The 22,853-nt window shown below is 42.2% G+C and overlaps 1 protein-coding gene across 1 annotated transcript in view; it reads right to left on the bottom strand.

Moving 5' to 3' along the window:
* Positions 1-22,853, bottom strand: part of LOC138283517 (uncharacterized) — a 471,678-nt gene that overhangs the window by 136,362 nt on the left and 312,463 nt on the right. The window contains exons 62-63 of the mRNA XM_069221456.1: positions 17,681-17,765; positions 1,496-1,540 (exon numbers count right to left, since the gene is read on the bottom strand). Of these exons, the coding sequence (XP_069077557.1) occupies positions 1,496-1,540; positions 17,681-17,765 (130 nt within the window). The remainder of the gene's footprint in view (positions 1-1,495; positions 1,541-17,680; positions 17,766-22,853) is intronic.

Genomic DNA, 22,853 nt, shown 5'->3' with positions numbered 1-22,853 from the left:
GACATCAAAGACCACTCAACACCCCTTAAATATGTCAGAGTTGCTAAAGCATGAATGGGAAAAAAATGCTGTTGACTGTTTTGGTCCACTTGACAATGGATATCACCTGATGGTGACTGTGGATGAATACTCCAGCTTTCCATAAATAGGTGATCTCTTATCTATCACTCAGGAATGAGTTATCAAGAGATTAGATGGCATCTTTACAAGATGTGGCATTTCTGCAATTTTAAAATCTGAAAAAGGGCCCACCTTTAAATAGTCAAGAATACAGAGACTTTCTCAATCTGCTTAATGTGAAGCATCAGAAGAGCACACCTCTTTGGCCAAAGGCTAATGGCCATATTGAACATTTCATGAGTACAGTAAAGCAAGCTATTCAGCGTGCTGCATTATAAAAGCTCGGCCTCAAGACTATCTTGAATTCTAGCATATGAGCCATCCAACTCCTCTCTTGACCCCAGGTGAAAGCCCTGCAACGTTGATGTTCGGGAGAGCAATAACGACCGAGTTATCACAAAAGATCAAGAACTGATAAAGAAACTCATACAAAAGACTTGGATCATAATATGAAAATTAAGGCCTATGCATAAAAGAGACGACATGCAAAGGACATTGTCTGACCAAGAAGAGACCGAGTCAGCAGAGAAAACGTAAATCTGATGTTCCATTTGATGCTGAGCCATTCCATGTTGAAACAAAGGACACATGGTGACTGCCCAACATCCTGGGAAATCCATTATGCAAGATTCCTCGCATTTCAGACATGTGGCTCATCGCTCATCATATACCGATGCCAATGTATAGACTGGTTTAGAAAAGACAAGTGGGAAACCCCAGACTGCTGTAGCTCCTGCATCGCCAACATAGATCATGGACACTGCTGTTGCTAATTCCCAGTTTCGGAAGACAGGATCGGGATGAATCATCAAAGAGCTAAGAAGGCTCATTGAAGAGTTATGTTTGTAAAGAATTGTAATATTTTATTTAACAGTGGGGGAAATGTAGTGTCATGTGACTGTGAATGATAGAACTCTTTTGGCTCCTGAAAGACTCCGTAGACTCATGACGTGGGTGTTAGAACGTGGTAAAGTGATTGCAGGTTTAGAAAATTGAGTTTCCGGTTAAATGCAGAATAAAGACCTGCAATACATAACTCTGTGTATTTCGTATTAATTGGCCGGTACCCAGGCTGGGGAGGAGGCTACACCTGGCAAGGCACTTGAACTGGCCAAAAGTTGACATATTGTAGCAACAGATAGCACCTAAACATCACAAATACATATATGTATTATTGTAATAAAATGAAAATTATACAATGTACATGAACAAAGATCAATCAAATAAATACATAAATGAACGCTGAGAATAATTTAGTTAAAATGAAAACAAATTATTCATTTTACTAACATTGAGAATGAGTATCCTACATCTTAAGTACGAGACTACATGAATCTAAATGCAAACGTTTCTAAAAAGAAATGCCATGGCTTACCTGATCTGCGGTCCATCAAATTCATGCCTATTTTTTTCACCGTTCCTGTACATAAAAAATAGATTTAAAGCAATGAACATATAGTAATATTTGGAGTAGGGTGGTTCTTATTGTTTCATTTTTCTTTAACATTATAACTACTATATCCGTTAATACATTGCACTTCATATTTTAGTAAAGAATGGAAAACAAGCCTTGACTAATCTCAAAACAAGAGGTGCTCTTGTGCTAACACTTGGTAGGACAGCTGAAATTAGTGTTTTTAAGGGTTGTTCAGAACATGTCCTAGAAATGAGCCTGTTTCAGTGTTATCAGTCATAACAGATATCACATGAAGCAGACTGGTCTGTTAGCTAAAGCAGTTTGCCTAGCAGAAAATATGGAAATTATGAGTCCATCATAAATACCTGTGCAATGCCCTTGAGGAAAACAATTCTTGCATACCTGGGGCAGTATTACAGAAGTGCCTTGGGAGGTGACACTTCTGTTTGCACCCGCGTTGTGCTCCACAAGCCACTTTGGTATTACAGAAAGGGGCTGCAAATGCGTGTCGGCCCTTCTGTAATACAGATAGCCTGGTGCACATGTAGCACCATTGCTATAATTAGAGGGAATTCCCTCATTTGCATGGGGGCATGGCCCCATGCAAATGAGGGAATCTCTTTGCCTCTGCACCTATGCTGTATTGCCGACATGGGTGCAGAGGTAAACATACCCTTTAGGATGCACACTGAAAGTACACCACAAAAAGTTGGCACACTTTCAGTGTGCCTCCTAAAAGCAGCCCCCTGGAGGGATGAAAGGGGTCCCATAGACCCTCCTCACCCCAGCCATCCCCTTGCAGGTCGGTGCAGTCATTCACTGCACCCGTCTTCAAGGGGATCTCTAATCCCTCTTAAAAGTGCAGGTGAGTTGCCGCCTGCACAGAGAAACGTAGAGCAGCTTTGAAACAGCTGCTCCGTATTTCTCTTGAATGCACTTCTCTGGGGTCAGCGCATGTTCCCGGTGCTTCAACAATATAGGGTTCACTTTCCTCATTTGCATCCAGCGCCTCTGCTTAAAGGTGTGCATGGCATGAATAGGAAAAGTGCACATTATCTGTAATACGGCCCCTGAACTGAGTGCGATACACAAGGAGAACATGTATGACAAAGAAAAGGTCTAAATGAAACAAATGAAACAAATGAAACTGAATATGTACAGAAATTAAATGAGGACTGTGTAGAAGTCACTGAAAGAGAGGCTCTGGAGGTAGTCTTTAATCTCCCTTTATGTAGCATTGGCAAGTTTAAAAATAATTTTCATCTTGTGCAGGGGATGGAGAAATCAGAAAAATCAATGCAGTGCACAATGCAATTTTAAGGTGAAAACGTACTAATTCCCATAATGGCTGCTTTTGAACTTGGCCTTTTCTGCAGAGTCATCCCCAATCTTTCTGTGCACTTTACCACTGCTAACCAGTGCTGTGCTCTCTCCCTTTAACATGGTAGAATTGGCTTTTACCCAATTGGCATATTTAATTTACTTGTAAGTCTCTAGTAAAGTGGCAGTATCTGTGCTATGAGTATGAACATTAAATGCTACTAGTGGGCCTACAGCACTGGTTGTGTCATCTCCTTAAGCAGTACTTTAAACATGTCTCAGGCCTGACACTGCAGCCTGTATTTACAGTTTTAAACTGCAATGTCAACCTGGCAAAGTAAACATTTTGGCAGGTTCAAACCTATCATTTTAATACATGTAGGCCACCCCTAGGATAGGCCTTAGACAGCCCAGAGGGCAGGGTGGTGTGTATCTAAAATGTGGGACATGTATTCTTTGTTTTATTTGTCCTGGTAGTGAAACACTCTTAAATTTGTTTTTCACTATTGCAAGCCCTACCTTACCCATAGGCTAACTTTGGATTTAGCTTATTACATCTAATAAGTGATAATTTCCAAATAAGAGCAGCTAATCAGATCATGTTTCGTGTCTTTGCAATTGTAATGAGAAATCCCAGAGCCTCTCTCTGGGTCACACAACTAGGTGTAGTTCACAGTTGGGCTGAGTTTATTCCTCCTAGACAGCCACACGCAGTAGGGAGCTTAGGTGTGCCTGGAACTGCCATCACTGGCAATATTGGAGGGAGGAGCTGGGCACAGCCACACTTACACATGAATAGGCTTTGTCCTTCCTCCACAAAAAAGGCTGCATCCCCACCGAATTTAGTCTGGAGCCAGGACAAGGAAGGGAGGGCATCCTCCTCACTTCAAAGGCTTAACTGGGTATAAATATTGGACCTCAGACACCAACTCTTTAATACACTTCTGGACCTGTGGACAGTCTGCTATGAAGAAGGACTGGCATGCTGCTGAAAGGACTGCCACTCTGCTGGACTGCTGCTCTAGTGGACTACTGGCCTGCTGTGCTGACCTGCTGCCGGCTGCTTTCTTGCCTGGGTGCGGAGGACTGGACCTGCATCTGTGGATCCCAAGACCCCAGAGAGACTCCAAGGGCTAGTTGGCCGGCCTCCTGGGAAGCCTTAGGAACGGAAGACTGAACTGATCCATCGCTGCATGGATCTTCAACATCACAAAGACCTCCATCACAGACTGCCGTCTCATAGAAGCTGCTGCTGTGTGACACATCCTCAGCGCAAGCCCTCACATCCTTCATAGAAGGCATCTTTGACAATGATGCACTCCCCATCACAGCCTCGAAACTCCTCAGGACCAATGTAGCTGCCAAAATGCATCCTTGATGCTGCGCTTCACATTACAATCCCCGTTGATGGGATCCTCAATGATGACGCAGGTCCTCACATCGCAACCTTACCTGATCTTGGATCCAATGCAACGCTTCGGCTGTGAGACACATCTTCGACGTTCCATCATGGTCGGCCTAAAAGTGTGACTTTGTCCCACTCTGGTGCGGCCAGACATCCACAGTTGCCACTTTTTGCTCTTTGGCGCTATTTTCACTGAAACCTTTAAAAATGTATGTCTCTGGTTCTACTGATTGGATTTGTGTCGATTTGGTCTCATATTATTTATTTAAAATATTTCTTTTTTTAAGTTGGTGTGGGACCTTTGTGTGTGGCATTTTTCACTTTTTTACTGTCTAAACTGTTGCGCAAGTACTTTGCACATTGTCTCTGAATTAAGCCTGACTTCTCTGTGGCAAGCTACCAAAGGGTTGGGCGCAGGATAATTTAGGGTTGGCTTGTGCTACACCCTGAGAGTGATTGTGGATGCTGCTTGACCGGGGCTCCCACCCCAGTTAACCAACAACCCAGTTTCCCACAGCTGCTATAAAGGTGTTTAAAATCCCTTAAGACATTTTGAGGGTGAACAGTAGACATCAGATTATAAACAAGTTTAGCCTTCTATAGGCTTAGTCTATTTACTCTTATTATAGGAAGTATCCATGGGGTCCCTTTGAAGTTTATAGGAATAAAGAAATGTTGATAAATTCTTCTAAGCATCCACAGAGTAATCATTTGTTAAATACAGACTGGTCTGAGAGTGGACCAGGTAGGTCTATGCATGTAGGTTTGATGCAGTGGAAAAATAATATTGAAATGTAGTTGATTTCTTAGAACTTAGTTCACTCAACTGGAAGCCTAGTGATGGACATTTTTTTAATGGGATTTACAGGCTTATGACAACTTCACTGAAGCATAAGTAAAAATGGCTTAAAAAGCTCATGTTAGAAGAAAGCGCCTTCAGAGTCCATCAGATCCACAGGGTGGGTTTTCACTGGTTAGTTCTTCAATCGGATGAAGCAGGATCCCATCTGTAGATATGGATGTCTTTGACAAATAAGAGGGGGCAGTAGCAGTTAATGAAGAGATCCTGGTTGTCTTTTTATAAGGTCTCATATCTTGAAATATGTGTTCTGCTTTGTATGAAAAAGGTGTAATTGATCCTATACTGTGGTGCATATTGTTGTCCAGAATTGTCAACTGGTAGAATAGCTCTGGCTATATTAGCTAAAAAATAATTTCTGTAAATAAACGGTTTAGAAAATATCAATAACATACCACGTTAAGTGCTATTTATGCTTTGTTCTATTTTGTGACATTTATTTGATTGGATGAATTTGTGTGCACTGGAACATTTACATTTTTCCAGCTAAGGATAGGCTTGCTGGCGAGTCTAACACAAGATGTCATATGTAGTTATCGCTCTACAATTTAAATATTTATATTTTTTTTTTACTAATCAGTTGCAGGTTTTAAAGGGGGGTGGAAACTCTGGTTAATTATCTCAGGTTTTCCCTTGCAATGACACTCTTGGGTTGAAGAAGCTGCAAAGATACTTAGGGATGTGATTAGGGTTCCTTTGAGTACCTTTCTGGCTACAACCTGATGGCTGTTACACCCAATCAGTTTTTATCAATTTTCCAAGTTTTGTGGGAAAGTTGTTTGTTCATCAACATTGCTGTCTTCTGTTTTGCCTGAATGGTGGAATGATTCCATTGATCTAGATTTCCTCCAATAAAATTGGACTCCTAACTATTGTAAACATATAATTATAAGCCTGTGTAGGCAACAATTCACTACTTCTTCTTTGGTGCACAGTATTGATGCCAGTGCGTGGAGTCGTGTGAGGTGGATTTAGGGGGTGTTATATGGAGGTGAGTTTAAAAGCATTTCTTGTCACAGACATTTTTACCTGAACATTATAGCTAGTTAAGGTTGTACCAATGATCTGCAGGCTACAGTATTGCTGAACCCTTGTGTGGTTAAGTTTACCTTTCAGGGTATGGCTTAGGGTTTGGGTATATATAAAGTAAAGAGAGGATGGGACACCAGAAGAGCTGGACAGTTTCACATGCTTAATCCCAAGGACTCAGTATCTGTGAAAAATGATTGTATTCTTACATAAAACTTTAAGTATTAGTGCTCTATTAAAAAGGCTACTTATTGCAACTGTTTAGACCTTTTAGCAATCAAAGTATATTCTGTGGCTTAGTTATGATTCAATGCACATCCATTGAGTGAACAGGATCTAGAGGTTTTTGTTGAATGTAGACTCTCTGGGCCTCATTATGATGGCCCCAGTAATCCTGATTCGACCAGCAATGGGTGTTACTAGCTGAATCTGGTCATATGATCCAAAAGAACACCACAGATCTACGGTGCTTCATCCAGAGACTCGACCTGCTGAGGAAAAATGAGGAGCTGGGACCAGAATTACATATTCCCACAGAAACTCCTGATTACTAAAGGGACCCTCAGAGTACCAGTTTTAATGCTCCTTAACTCCCCCTTGTATTGGTAACTTCAAGAGACAAAGCTGTCAATAATATTGTAATTAGTCCAACCATGCTATTGTTAACTAGTTTTTGGGAGGCATGTAGGTCCCGAGAAAGTTTAGATTTAGTTTAACATGTGGATTTGTGAAGTGCATCATGCATTCTTTAGGCATCTTGACCCTGAATAACAGATGTTTATTTACTGCAGCTATGAGGTCAAGCCCAGATCCCTTGAGTTGATTCATATATCCACTGAGTCACCCGAAAAGACTTTGTCATAGAGTCAGAAGGTGCAGATTCATTGAACTTTAGTGGACAGCCTTTGAGACCTGTGGGCCTGATTCACAAAGCACTTTGCATATCTGAACAAACGTAAATTTCCACTTTCAAATTGTCAAGTGCCAACCCTGAATTATAAAAACTGACAAGTGGAATTTTACATTTCGCAAACACAAAGTTCTCAGTATTATTCACTTTCTGTAGTCACAATTTTATTATAGGCATCTCTGTTTGATCCTATCTGCTAAAGAAAAAGTGAGCAGACAGACTCATAGGTGTCTGTGTACATATGTACTTAATGTAGGTGGTTTCTCCCCCTAAAAATGTATGCAAACCAACTTTTGTCAAAAGTAACTGTGTTTTGAAGGTGGAAATTAATGGTGGTGAACAAGAAGAGGTATCTCTGGGGGAAAACTATTATATCTGTGGGGAACAAAAAAAAAGCACATTTACTTCTGATTTACACTATATTCTATTCAGATGAATAACTTACATACACATACTGTACTAGAATACTCCTGGGAATCTACAATTGTTGTAGATCAGTGGCATAACAAAACTTAAAGAGCCCCCTCTGCAAAGTACCTATAGGGGACCCTCATCCCCCTGGACTGCCACCCATGCAGTATAATGAGCTAAGGGGGCCCCTGGAGCTCGGGGGACCCCACACTGCGGGGGCTGCAAGGGCCTTTGTAATGCCCCTGTTGTAGATGTTCTTGAGCACTCCTAGAATTCTTATTGAAGCCTATAAAAGATGTACCATTACTCCAAATAAAGGAGCAGTTCTATGGAAGTGCATGCCTGACTTATTTCTTGGCGTAGGAGTCAAAACAAGATAATTACTCCTGATTTGGGATCAAATGAGTTGAAGGGCTCCGAGTTCTCCTGATCTTTCCCAATGTATTCAGATTCTCTAGATTGAATGGCAGTAGTGGCATTGGTTTTCTCTCTGCAAACCTGAGTATATTGTATCGTCCAGGCTGATATATAATAGTGATCAGAAAACCAGAAGGGCTTCAAAGTATCAATACCCATAAAAGTACAAGTGCATCATCGATCATGTGAGGACATTTTTTTGTCCAATTTCCTGCAAGGTTAAGATTGTTTCTAGCATGAGACTAAGCCTAAAATAAAGTAAGCACAATCCGTTTGAAACTACAATTTAAATTCCTTGAGTTGTTGAAGTATAAGTGATCAGGGTAATTTTGATTTTCAAAGTAAGGTCCAGATGTAATTTATTCACTCATACAAGACCTTACTTTCAAGTAGTAAAGTAATTGAGATCAACAATAAATTACTTTTTACAAAAATGTTGCCCCAAATAAAAAGAAGCAAGTTAACATGTTTAACCATGGAAGTGTAAATTTCTCCAAATCCATAAGATGTTTCAGAAACAATATACTGTAGTTACGAACTAGTTCTGCCCATATAGATACGCACCACACAATTTATTTTAATTTTCCTAGATCTTCAATATATTTAATAGAAATCTTGAGGAAGTGTTGGCTTAATGGAGTAACATCATGAGCTGCTATAAGAATATGGATCTATCAATTTTAATTTTCTATTAAAATTAAAACCTTACAATTGGCTAAAACCCTAGCGACACAAGCATTTGAATTTATGGACATCAAAAGCCTGAAATATAGACTGGTTGCCAAATTTATTATTGAACTTGTTTTGATTACACAGATATATTCACAAAGTATGGCATGCAGAGACTGCTAGACTAAAATCCAAGATATCAACACGTTTATTATTTAAACAGAGGCAATTAATATTTTATTAAATTGGAAAATGAATCTTCATCACAATAGCCTTTCCTACTTTCCTTACCCAAATAATGTCACTTAACTGCTTTCTGAGGCTAGGTCATGCACAATCGCTTTATTTAATACAGATATAGCATTCTTTGCTAAAACATACAGAAGTGCCATTTGAAGAGAATAACAGGCACCTTAAATAAACAGTAGGGCTAACAAACTGCTACAAAGATGCTCATAGGAATCTTAGCCATTCAACTCTGTCTTTGTATTTAACATGGTTTCAAGTACAAGCATCCTTTCATTTTCAAGCGAAACTAACACCAAGTCTAAATCAATAGCTGACTATAGCAATGCATGTTAATTATTCTTTTTTCAATGCCCAGAAAGGGTGGGCCATTTGGTTCGCAGTGCTCTACAGTTTAAATTTGAAATAAATGAGTCATGGTCACTTTCCATCCTAGGACACACTTTATAGTCAAAGAGGTCGACCAGGTTATTCAAAGCAATGAACAGATTACTCAAAAATGTTATTTTTGAGGCCTAACTGGAAAGTAAAATATATGGGAGATTAAGGTTCTATATTGGGCACCTTTCTCATATTGGCCCATGATTCTGTTGCTAAACAGAAAGCTTTCAGAAAAGAATGATTGCGTTAAAAGCAAACGCCCATTATCTGTTCTCGACCAGATGAAACCCTTTGCAGAAACATCTGCAGAAGCTTACGGGCCACACATATTGAGTATCTTCACCAGCACTTTAGTGAGGCTACACCGCATATATCATGTGTAAATCAATCAAATTTGTTAGATTGTTATCAGGTGCGGATATGAAATAAAGTCACCTTCCATGATTTGGTGCACCACAAAAAGACATCCACAGGAAAACTGAGCTGACTTAAGAGGCTTTCATTTAGGTGGCATCTCCATACTGCTGCTCTGTCTCTTTGCCTTTGAGAGATGATGAGCACGAGCAAACTGCAGTCTACAAACCATCACCGTTTGATCTTGGGGAAATTAGAAACTACATTTTTTACATGCTCTACATTTCACACAGAATGCACGGCCCAATATCATGAAAAACCTGAAAATTCCCAGTTCTTTCAATGGTGCTAGTTTGTATATTTTACAGTCTAGATTCTCTCTTTTGCGAAACATCGGAATGACACAAACACGTGCAACTCGTTTTGTGCAGCCCAATCATGTTACTCCACGATGAGCTTGCAGCTGGGTGCATCTGCTTTTGAGTTGTCAGTGCTAAACGTTCTTGTTCAAGAATTTTTTGATGAGCTTTGCATACCGGGAGATCTTGTTGCCTGTTTGCTAACCAATTCATGCCTCGTAATGCCAGGGTATGTAGCCTCTTCCTGCGCATCTTGCTTTAGATTTTCCTGAGCCCTGTGTTGCATTTTGCTTTTCTCTCGTGTTGTCTTTAGCCTGCAATCAGATATAGCAACTAATCAGCTGCTGGTGTGTTTTACATCCTAGTTAATTCTGTTTTCCCCTGCTTTCATTCCCATCTTGTTCCCCTGCCTTTAGGATACTTGTGTTCTTTTTGGTATTCAGCTTTCACTTTTTGTCTCTCTAGACCCATATTTGCATTCCTAATTCTTCGGTCTCACATAAGTTTTTACTGGGGGAAATCTCCCCGTGCTTGACGTTTGCTCACTTTGACTGTTAGTGTTTTGGTAAATGTGCTTTTTTGACCTCACCTGTGTATACATCTATTCCATGTGTACAGTGATTGGTTCCTGGATTGCAGTGGGTAATCCCTGCCTCACACTTTCTCTTGAATTACATATGGTCTAATGAAATTTATTAGAATCTGATATTGCTACTTTTTTAGCTCTCCACGTTGTTTTCAATTGGACTCATTGAGGACAGTCTCATGTATTTAACTGTAATTCTTGTTAGCGCCCTTCGTTCCACAGAGTCAAAGTATGTGGTCCACTTCTACAGATTAGAATTTGCATAGAGTATCTTTATAATGATTACACTTCTATGAATGCCAAAAATTATTTTCGTACAAGTGGTCTCCTTTGACCAATCCATATTTATTGTGTTTCGTACCAAGCCTCCTATTCAATAATATTAGACTATAAGCCTGAACCAGAGAGAAAGATGAAGAAAAAACTATAGAGCAAATGACAAACTTGAACATAGAGCATATTTTGGCTCGAGAAAAATCCTACTTCTACATGTGTGACTACTGCTGCTGCTGCAAGATCTACAGTGGATCAGTTTTTCCTTCACAGTCCCAGTAATTTTGGTCTAGATGCTTCTTAATATTCTAATAAGGCAGTCACTGCTTTGGACCTTTCACATCTCCTTGTGTTTCAGAACTTGCCTTAGACCCAGCTTTGGAATTCCATTCTCCTTCTGAAGTTGGACACAGTCGCAAACAAAACAACTAATCCTGACTGAGTTAGGCTTCTAATGCACACCCTAATTCAGGTTCTGATTTACAGAGCTATCGTTTACTGATGTACCCATTGCTTTCACCAAGAACAAAAAATATCTACATCTAATAAAGACACTCCATATTTGCCTACATTCCATCTTCAGACACCCTGCTGCCTTTTCTTCAATTGGCAGTGAGTTTATGAACAGCAGAACCTCGAGAGCACACAAGAGTATAAACAATTGTTGTGCTTCTAATATGGTTCTCCTCTGGGAATTATACCTGTGAACCCAAGTGAACCTAAGAGATCAGTCAGCGATGAATTCTCGCACTGTGTTTTTTCATCCTGAGCCCACTTTATCCAAATGATTGTTTTAGTAGTCGAATGCCTGTCTTCCTGTGTCTTCCAACTTACCTGTGCATGTTTACTTGGAACAATTTTCTCTGTTGCCTTGTATTCATGCCTGCCTGTCTGCCTCTTTGTGTTTTGGTAGATGTACTACTTTGCCCTCACTTGTAAATAACGGTCCCCTTTACACAGGGAATGGCTCCTGGTTCCAGAAGGCAATTCCCATCTTTTGTCCTGTGTTACTTGCAGTCTTGAGTGCCTGCATTGTAATGGTGTTAGATTGCTATTTTCGTAGGAATCTCTGGTTTGATCCCAGCTGTTCCATACAGGCTTGTTGTGCATGTTTAAGTACAATCCTTTTGTGCACTAGCGTATACATACAGAAGTACTTATGCAATCTCCGACACAGGCGGATTTCACAATGACAATCTACAAGAAGAATCTGCATTAAGACTTTGACTTTCTATATTCTGAGCCTCAAATGTGTACATCCCCAATAGTAACTAAATGTTTTTTCCCAGGTAACGTTTCCTGCCACTGTACAGCTCATGGTAGTCTTCCATGTTTCTCTGCTCCGTTATCATGTCTGTGCCTACTTTTTCTAGAATATGTTTATCTGTACCTGTACACCATTCCCCTTGTTTGTTATGATTTGTCTTGACCTTTCAAGGGTGGATCGCCCTGAGCCCATAATATCCAGCTTGGTTCCTTAACAGTTTGCACAGCCTTAACAATAAGACAAATTAGGCAGATATGAAGCTTTGGAGCAAACATCCACTTCCTCCAAGTTGGATAGAGAACATCTTCCATTAATCACTGCTGCCTACCAGAGGCATGCACATGTGGATCACAACATAAATAATTAAGGAGGAAGCCCAGCCCATAGGAACCTTCTGCAGGAGGTGTCAGGACCAGTCAACGTCTGTTCTGCACAGGGCACCAAACCCATAATGTAATTTTACTTCTATTTTTTATCAGTTTGACAGTTCCATAGAACTGGGAATATTTAATAAGAAGGAGTCAGTCCAACTAAGATTCTTGCTGATCATGGGAAGGGGCAGCTTGAAAGTTACTGCAATCAAAGTGTAAATGGGATCTGGACATCTGAGACAAAAGCATGCTTGAATAGAAATTGTACCCAGGTTTCTATTGTAGAACCTCATTGCAAGCATGCCAATATCTGCTCACAGGCAGGAAGCAGAAATGCTGACTATGCAGAAGTAAGCACTACTTAAAACCATTGTGTAACTGATGTTATGATCTGTTAAAGAACAACAAATGTCTATAATTCGAAAACTTTCATTCACTAAAAATTCACTAAAACGTCAGGGTTTGTGGATGTTACACCTTTGCCCCTCTGATGACATGACCTGGTTGATGCCTTGTCTCACCCTCTGCCCCTTAGCAGTCTCTTATTTGCTGTTGAGAGGCTAACGAATGACAAGAGTGAAACTTTCTCACGCTTTGCATTAACCCTCCTTCACTATCTTTAGATGACATGTGTGACATAAACCACATAATTTGGTTTAGATGTATCTGTCACATCATATTGTTGGAAATGTTTGTGATGAGTTTGGAAGTCTGTCTGTTAAAACATCTGTGCCCCACTGAGTGTCGCAATTATTGGAAAGTGTTGTATTGCTTGTATATTAGAAGCCGTGTGTAGAATGTGGGGAAGAGAGAATGTTGGGTGAGGCTTCTGGTGTGAGCAGCTGGAGTTTGGGCTTGCCTGGGCTGGTGATACATTACAACTGGGAATAAGCCTTTTAACTATACCAGTGTGTCCTGTGGATGATTGGAATCTGACTTTGCCTCAGTGGGGAGAGGCTAGAGGAAAGGACTGGACCAGCCCGACTTGAAAATTACAGGGGCAAGCGGTGCATGATCTGAGTGGTGCTCTTGTTATTAACAGTATCCCGCAGTTTTAACTGCGTCGGACGCCCATTAATTGAGAACCCGCCCACTGTATCACTGTGTCATTGGTAAGAGGATGTTAGAGAGACTAAATAATGTGGGAGGTACTCCTTACTGCCTTATGATTTGCTGGAGCATCCGCTCATGCTCACAGCATGAGCTGTGAATGCAGACTCCCGAGCACGACTGCTCTGAGTGTGTCAAAGCTCTGCACATTTGCTAACGTCATGTACGCACACTGCCAGTGTGTGTCCCTGTCGTGTCTTGATGCACGATGCTGCGATGCGTGTGAATAATGAGACACACGTCGTTAACTTTTGTTCGAGCGCTTCAGACTAAAGGTCGTGGTGTTCTCTTTGTAGTTCCTATCATAACCTGACCACACCTCCCGTCTGAGCCTCATTTTATTACTTATCCCACGTGACCCTTGGGCAACGCTACAATACAGTAAAAGGAGAAGGAATGCGTCCGCAACACCCTTCTTGACATATCCTCAATGGTAGTGCCCGCATTCCCGTTCCGTCACGGGTGCGACACTACATCCCTCCCAAAATTACAACAAAAAAAACAAAACAAACGAATTCTGAAACAACAACATAATTCACAATTGTCACTGATTTATATCAAATAATCTCGCAGCCTAGTAGAAGGTGTTGGGCTGCTTCTCAACCAATATCGTGACTGGGGCGCTTGACCTTTAGGTGATAGCACCTCAGCTTGGCTTATGACTGGCGTATTGTCCGGCCTCGATGGTGCCTGGTCGTCACCAATCGAGTCATTTTCAGTCAGAGAATTCTCGGGTTCATTATCATCCATAGCCTCCTCAGGTTCTGCCATAAGGGGATCCTTTTCTAAGTCGTCACCAGGTGTCACCCTAGGAGATTGAAACTTTTTAAACCAGGATATATTCCGAGCAATCTGCTCCGATCCTCTTTCCGCCACCACTAGGGATCCTTGGCGCCTAGTAACTGTCCAGGGTTTATCCTCAAATGGCAAATGAAATTTGCTACCAGGGAACCTATCTCGAACCAGTACACAATCTCCAACACGGATATTCGACGGACGTGATCACCGGTGACGGCTCGCCATCTCATTAGATCGCTTCCTCTTAGAATATTCTCGGTCTTCATTCATAAGGGATGGGCTTCCAAGACTCATGATGTGGTATGACATCTGTCATCACTCAGCCCATCGACAGGTGACTAGGAGCCACTCAGGTTCTGGAGTGTGGGGACATGCGATAATCACGGAGAAAAGACTACACTGCTCTCTCCGGTGTTTCGCTTTTGGCTACTGCAATACGGACCACTTTATTCAAAGTTCCCATAAATCTTTCAACCTCTCCTTTGGCTTGAGGCCATTGGGGTGTAATCTTTCAGTGTTTGATGCCCAACGACCCCAAGTATTCAGCAAATTAATTTCCATGAAATGGCGGTCCATTGTCAGTCCTACCTAACCTCTTTGACCAGCCCTGATTGGCAAACACCTTCTCCATCTTCTGGATCCCTTCGGCTGCTGTCAGGTTTCTGACTATTTCCACTTCCGGGTAGCGAGAATAGTCGTCAATCATTACCATCATATGATTTCCGTTGGGTAAGCTTCCAAAATCAAGACTAACTGATACCCAAGGCTTGTGAGGTCGTTTCTCTGTCTCTATTAGGACAGGCACATTAGGTTCTCAAGTCGCTTGACACCAATGGCAGAAACGTACCGACTCTTCGACCCTCTCATCCATCATCGGGACCCACACTTCTGTACTTAGTCGGCTCTTGGTCTTTACCATTCCTTGGTGGCCAGCATGGGCTAGCTGAACTACTCGGTTAGCGACACTGGAAGGGATCACTAACCGGTGACCTCCGAGAAGGCATCCATCATCACTGAATGTCAATTCTTGTCGAACTCTGTATAGCCCTTCCATGGTCAACCGTGCTTCAGGAGTGAGAAACCGCCACTGTTTCTGTCCAGCATGCCAAGCATTATTCTTCACTGCTTGCACCACTCGCTGGAGGTTGTCATCCCCCTCGGTAGCTTGCCTTATAGTTTCCATCGAGATGGGCAGAGGCTGGGACCTCTCTGGCACATACTTCATGTACTCTTCGGTCTCTAAGGCTTCACCTTTTTCAGCGGGGGTGGCAGGTCTGGGGTGTCTTGAGAGATAATCCGCCAAGTTACCTGTCCCAGGGTGATACTCCACCTTGCTGTTGTATTCTTGCAACTGTAGCATAAATTTTTTGATGCGCGGAGGTGGCTTGGAAGCAGTGCCTTTAAGACAGGCCTAGGGGCATGGCTAGCCACCACACAGCCTTTAATGAAACAGGCCTGTGTTCCTTTACGAAAGTTCCTGAACTAGGCTTGTGGGCCATTGCTGAGGATTCATGAGGGGGTGGCCAGCTGGCCTGCGGTGAAAGGCAGCCTCTTCCCCTGGACATGCTGAGAAGCAAGTATAGGGGCGTGGCCTGACACTCCTTCCCAGCAGAAGGTGCGGTCGCCGAGGACCGAGGCACCACCCCAGTCTTCAGACGCTTGGGGCAAGCAGCAGATACGGCTGAGGCACGAGCACCGCAGGGTTGCAGGAGCAACGATCGTCTGCCTCGCCAAATGCAGGTGGGTGGTGACTTCCTTGTCGCCAATGTCGTGTGTTGATGCACGATGCTGCGATGCGTGTGAATAACGAGACACGCGCGGTTAACTTTTGTTCGAGCGCTTCAACTAAACGACCTTTGGGCCATGCTACAATACAGTAAAAGGAGAGGGGTTGTGTCCGCAACACCCCTCTTGACATATCAGTAATAGTAGTGCTCACATTCCTGTTCCATCAAGGGTGCGACACTACAGTCCCCACTCTGAATCACCCCTTCTCTTCGATTTAAAATGAATCAGACCAGAGAAGTTTTAAGGAATGGGCAAAAGGGAGCCCTGACCCAGGGCCCTAGTCTTGTAGGCGGCCCCCCTGATAGAGTCAGTTCTGTTCTGCAGAGAGTCTTGCCCTAATGACCTTGAATAATTCTTAAACAGATAGTTTTAAATTCTATTTTCTTTGAATTACATTTTAATGTGGGTGATGTGTGATAGTCTTTTACAGACATTTTGCAGAGAAATGTGTTTATGTTTCATACAACTTCCATAAACAAGTTTTAGTTAAAAACATATGAGAAATGGGAGGGTGTCAAGCATATTTTTTGCAGTAATATTAGTGAGCTGCTGCTATGTTGCACGATTGAAAGAAGAAGTCACTATCCTTGATTGTTAGATTGAAACACATTTAGAATTTCGAAGTGTGCCTGTGTCTTGTCAGAGTCCCGCCCAAAAAGGGCATGAAAGAGCTGAAATTGCATCATAAATTAAAAGCTGTACCAAACAAGGGTCCCCAAAATATGTTTGGCCCATAGCCCCCAAAATGCTCAAGATGTCCCTGAATAAGACACTACTTACCAGCACAGAGATCCCAAAGTGAAACAAACTGATTTTAGGTTCCCTAAAACCTCTAAGGAGTCATAAAGTAACAATTAATGCAAGGAACTATTCCACTGGCTTTTGGGGAGATCAGTGATTATCTGGTCAAAGGCAGGTTCTTACTGGCCAACCCTTGGAAGGTTTTTAAAGAAGCAAGAACCTTCTAAGGAAAGATCATTTGTAACTACTTTTATTATGTTACTTTAGTATTTTAGAATCCATTAGACAATGGTGACCACTTTTCTTATGTAAGTTTGTTTTGTTAAAAAAGGGACAATTGTTACCAACAGTTTCTATCTCTTTTAGTGTTCTGCTAGAGTATTTTAGTTTTGGTTGGCATTTATACACCATGCAATCAGTGGCGCCTCCACCCCTGTTTTTGTTAGCCCCAGGGGAACCCATTATGCTGTGGGAGGATTAGGGAGAAGCATTTGAAACATATTGAGAGGCTATTGATGAGATGTTTGCTGCAAAGAGGAAACTGGCTTTATTGAAGCATAACTTAAGAGTGGAGGGCAAGAAAGTGTTGACGACTTTGCCGGTCCTATTTTTATATCCCTATTTACTCACTAGATATTAACGTTAGCAATATAGTTCAGAAGGCAGAATTGTTGAAAAGTTATCATGTCATGTGGATTCTTGGAATCAGACTTTGCTTCAGAAAGTGAACATTTATAAAATTTTTAAGCTGCAGTTATGGATGATGTGATAATACATCAGTAACATATCAAAAATATTTAAACGACTGCATGCAGTTTTCTAGGGCTAGAAATTAGGTTTGAAATTCACCTTCTTCTTTTCCACAGAACAGCTCCTACTATACCTAGAACAGTCACACCAGCAATAGATCCAACAACAGCTCCAACAATGGCACCTACAAGATGGATACAACAGAACAGAACAGAACATCTATCACAAAATAGAATGGCTTTGCATTTTACAAAATAGATGAACAAAGAAGTGATGGTTGTGTAAATAAGCAGATAAAAGCCTGGGCCCAAATTTACACAACTTACAGCAGGGTTATGTGTTATGCAGCATACATTTGAGCCGCATCCATGAGCCTTTAAAATGTCCATTAGATAACCATGCCCGTTTGCTTCACTTAGGACTGCTTTGCGTCACACAAACATTCATACAAAACTTTAGAAAATTTGGACCATATTATCTATAGAGCGTAGAGGCTTATGAATTTGAACCTTAATAGGTCCTCCTTCTTGTATGAATCATTTCTCACAAGCTTATGTTTAAACAGCTAACTTGACTTAAGAGTGCACGTGCATCCAACCATAATCAGTTGTAAGAAAAAAAACATGAAAATGAGGGGTAGATACCTTGTGGCACTTGCTTGTGCAAGGGGTATTTTGCACATGGACCACAGGCAAGTACATTTTCAAATAATTAAGTTACTAACAGTAAATCTTTAGAGCAATGGTTGTCAAATATTTAAATACTGCACTTTCCTTCATATGAAAAAATTTAATCAGGCCCCTCGAAAATGACACAAATATTTCTCATAATTTTAGAACAAGAGTTATGTCTGCTATCGCATTTTATCTTTCACAGTGCCATGTCTACATGGAACCTAGCCCATTTTATATATGACACAATCCGTGAATCCTGGCTTTTTGTGCCCACACTAACAATGTGAAAAACAAACCTGAAGGCCCCAAAACACTTTTGGGCATCTTAATGAGCCCCTTTGCGTTGCTCTTGCACCACACAGTGTGGTGTAAGAGTCACACAACAAAAAAATGAGATTATTGGAGCCACACAAGGCCACCTTGCGTGGACCTGCGTGGCTTCACAAATCTCGAGTACTGTAACGGAGCACAAATCACTGCATTGCATTACTCTACACCAGGGAGGGATTTCCATAGGTGTTGTGTTTGTGTTCCCATGCAACATCCATAGATTTTGATGCATTCCCAGATTTACAAGAACAGGTAAACCTGGGAATGTGCCAAAAACGTACGCCTTCCCAGGTGAGGTGTAACGAGGAGAAATATAATTTTTCCCCATTTTCCCTCTTTCTATGTGTGCAGCATTCTGCAGCATACATAGAAGGAAGAAAAAAGCCACAGAGGATTGCTTTTGTGCCAGAATGTGCCCCTTCCTGCAAACAAACAAACCTACATGCAACACAGGCATCCTTGAACCATTATGCAAGGGAGGCTGCATTGGCCCTGGACTGCCCAATGTGCTCCAGTACAGGCGAAGGGACAGGGATGTGATATATTGGTTTAAATACAACCTATGTTTTGCTGTCTAAGTTACCTGGACTGGCTTGGTGTTCAGATACCTAAATCCACCTTTTCTACGTTTTTCTTCCAGACTGAAGACTTATGTGAGGATCCAGAATTACCGGGGGCCGCTGTCTACCAGGGAACTGGAGATCATTATCTGATTGATTAATGACCTGGGCACCATGGGAGTTATTTCACTCTGAGTGTAAGGGGCATTTTTCACTTTTTTCAGTTTGGGAACCTGGTTGTTCCGATTTGAAAAAAGTACATCAAACCACCCCCTCTTAATGGAACAAACGGTCTGATGCATCTACACTATCAGCCCCAATTCTTTTGGGCCATTGGTGTAGGGCAATCTTCTTCCACAGTGGAAAAAAAATCATTGGACCTCCTTCCAAAATTTTCACAATTATTTTATTAAATTGCCAATATTTATCTATGTATAGACTCACTAAAACATTGCAGTTAAATTATATTACTAAAATTGCTATCAAACACATGATGCCAAACATGCTACTCTGATCAGGTAGTCCTTATTAATAAGTAAAAATATCCACAGTGTGATAATTGGGGTTGGGGGTTTTGAAGGGTATTTGGAGTCCCTTCCCTTTTGACACATACTTCCAGCTTGGATATAAATGACAGAACACGTTAGTGATGGCCATTACAGAGTGGTTTACTGGTGCTCATTTTTTCAGCTTAAAACAAAGCCCTGTTATCAACATAATGCTTCTCTTGGCCAGAGGCTGTCGCCCCTCTGGAATCATGTGAGGCCCACCAAGTGGGGGCCCACCTCCCACTTTAAAGACCCCTGGTGTAGGTTTTCCGACAAGAGAGCCAGCAGGGGCATGGTTGTTGGAAACATAAAAACCCTACCAATTCAAAATAAAGTGGGCGGACAGTCAGTTTGGTGGAACTCGCCGTGTTTGCCCAATCAATCACCGGTGTAACAAAGGCGCATTAGCTCCCGTAGTGTGCGGGGCCCCAAGCTCCACAGGCCTCCTCAGCACACTCCACTGTGCACAGGCAGTGGGCACCTGCCTGAGAGCTCCTGATTGGGTGGGGGCCCCCCTCAAGTTTCGTTACGCCACTGCAACCAGTATAATAAGGCAAGGGCACAGTATTAGATTTGTCTATGGTTATAATCAAAAATATTTTCTCCTGAGATGACATTTCCACTCACATCACCTCTCAGAATATGGTATTAATGAGAAACAAAAGAGCAGTTTACAAAAAAAATGTTAATGTAACTAAATGCATTCCCTGTTTGGTAATATAAGATCAAACATCTTATGCTAAGTTGCATTTATATATATATAAATAGCAACACCCACCATTTTTATTAGCCCCTTTGAGCTGTTTTGAGTTAAAAAAAGCTGTTAATGGGTTGATGTTAAGTGTTGTAAACTATTATGGGTGATTATGTGGGTGTCTTTTAAGGTCAGGAAGCCTGGTTCCTGTGTGATTGTTCTTTGCCACACCACACACAGTTGCATTGTCTCATTCAAGTTGTTCAAGTTGCCCTACGGCCATTTCTTCTATAAAAACAGATCCTGCATATATGATGGTGGCTGCTCTGGGGAACAGAAATCATTGTCAGCAAATAAGGCATGCCATGCTGCCATTGAAGACCTTTAGACACGTACGTAAATCCTGAAAATGTAACCCCACCAGTGGATGCCAATGGAGATGCTGCTGGAGGGTCTACATAAGACAGAAAGACCTTTCTAAGGCATTTCAATGGCTATACTTTCAGGCTGGTCTTTATCCCAGACAAATATAACTGTTAAAAATGGGGTCTTTGGTTGACAGTCAGGTTAACCCCTGTTCAAGCAAGGACCCTCACTCTAGTCAGGGTAAAAGAGAATCACCCTCAGCTAACCCCTGCTTACCCCGTTGGTAGCTTGGCAGAGCAGTAGGCTTAACTTCAGAGCGCTTGGTGTAAAGTATTTGTACCAACACACACAGTAAATTAATGAAAGCACTACAAAATGACACAACACCAGTTTAGAAAAATAGGAAATATTTATCTAAACAAAACAAGACCAAAACGGCAAAAATCCGACATACACAAGTCAAGTTATGAATTTGTAGAAATTAAACTCACAAATAGTGCTTAGAAACAAAAATGCTTCGATGAGATGTTAACACGGCGTAGTGACGGAGTCGTTCCAAACAAGCCAACACCAGCGGCACCGGACACGGAGTCGTGTAGACTCCCAAGTACAGTACCTTTGGTGAAGAGTGAAAACAAGCTGAGACGCGAAGTCGGGGATCGCGGCGTCTGTGCGAAACGTTGAATCCACGCGCTTCGAGCGGCGTCGGTCACGACGGGGTGCGGCGACTTCCACGGAGCCGTGGACTTCAGCGGGGCTGCTGCGGCATCGGGCCTGCGAAGAGCGTCACGTTCCAGCGAAGGTCACTGCGTCAGGTGCAGGCGGCGTTACCGGATTCAGCAGCGGCGTCGGTCCGGAGTCATCCGAAGTCGATATCCTTGGATTTCCACCAGCTTTCCTTTCAAGGGCCCAGGGACTGGATAGGGCACCACTTGTCAGAGCAGGAGTCTCTCCAGAGACTCCAGGTGCTGGCAGAGAGAAGTCTTTGCTGTCCCTGAGACTTCAAACAACAGGAGGCAAGCTCTAAATCAAGCCCTTGGAGATTTCTTCACAAGATGGAAGGCACACAAAGTCCAGTCTTTGCCCTCTTACTCTGGCAGAAGCAGCACTGCAGGAAAGCTCCACAAAGCACAGTCACAGGCAGGGCAGCACTTCTTCCTCAGCTATCAGCTCTTCTCCAGGCAGAGGTTCCTCTTGGTTCCAGAAGTGTTTCTAAAGTCTGTAGATTTGGGTGCCCTTCTTATACCCATTTTAGTCTTTGAAGTCACCTTTCTTCAAAGGGGACTCACACCTACTTGTGAACTCCTGCCTTGCCCAGGCAAGGCCTCAGACACACACCAGGGGGTTGGAGCCTGCATTGTCAGAGGCAGGCATAGTCCTTTCAGATGAGAGTGACCACTCCACCCCTCCCTCCTAGCAGAGATGGCTAATCAGGAAATGCAGGTTACACACCAGCTCCCTTTGTGTCACTGTCTGGTGTGAGGAGAAAAACAACCCAACTGTCAAACTGACCCAGACAGGGAATCCACAAACATGGCAGAGTCACAGAATGGTTTAAGCAAGAAAATGCTCACTTTCTAAAAGTGGCATTTTTAAATGCACAATCTTCAAATCAACTTTACTAAAAGATGTATTTTTAAATTGTGAGCTCAGAGACCCCAAACTCCACATGTCCATCCGCTCCCAAAGGGAATCTACACTTTAATCAGATTTAAAGGTAGCCCCCATGTTAACCTATGAAAGGGACAGGCCTTGCAACAGTGAAAAACAAATTTAGCAATATTTCACTGCCAGGACATATAAAACGCATTACTATTGGCCCTACCTTAACCATACACTGCACCCTGCCCTTGGGGCTACCTAGGGCCTACCTTAGGGGTGTCTTACCTGTAAGAAAAGGGAAGGTTTAGGCCTGGCAAGTGGGTACACTTGCCAAGTCGAATTTACAGTTAAAACTGCACACACAAATACTGCAGTGGCAGGTCTGCGACATGATTACAGAGCTACTTGTGTGGGTGGCACAACCAGTGCTGCAGGCCCACTAGTAGCATTTGATTTACAGGCCCTGGCACCTCTAGTGCATTTTACTAGGGACTTACT

The sequence above is a fragment of the Pleurodeles waltl genome, chromosome 3_1 (assembly GCF_031143425.1).
Source record: "Pleurodeles waltl isolate 20211129_DDA chromosome 3_1, aPleWal1.hap1.20221129, whole genome shotgun sequence".
Taxonomy (NCBI): Eukaryota; Metazoa; Chordata; class Amphibia; order Caudata; family Salamandridae; genus Pleurodeles; species Pleurodeles waltl.
This window is presented reverse-complemented; position numbering and strand designations above follow the sequence as displayed.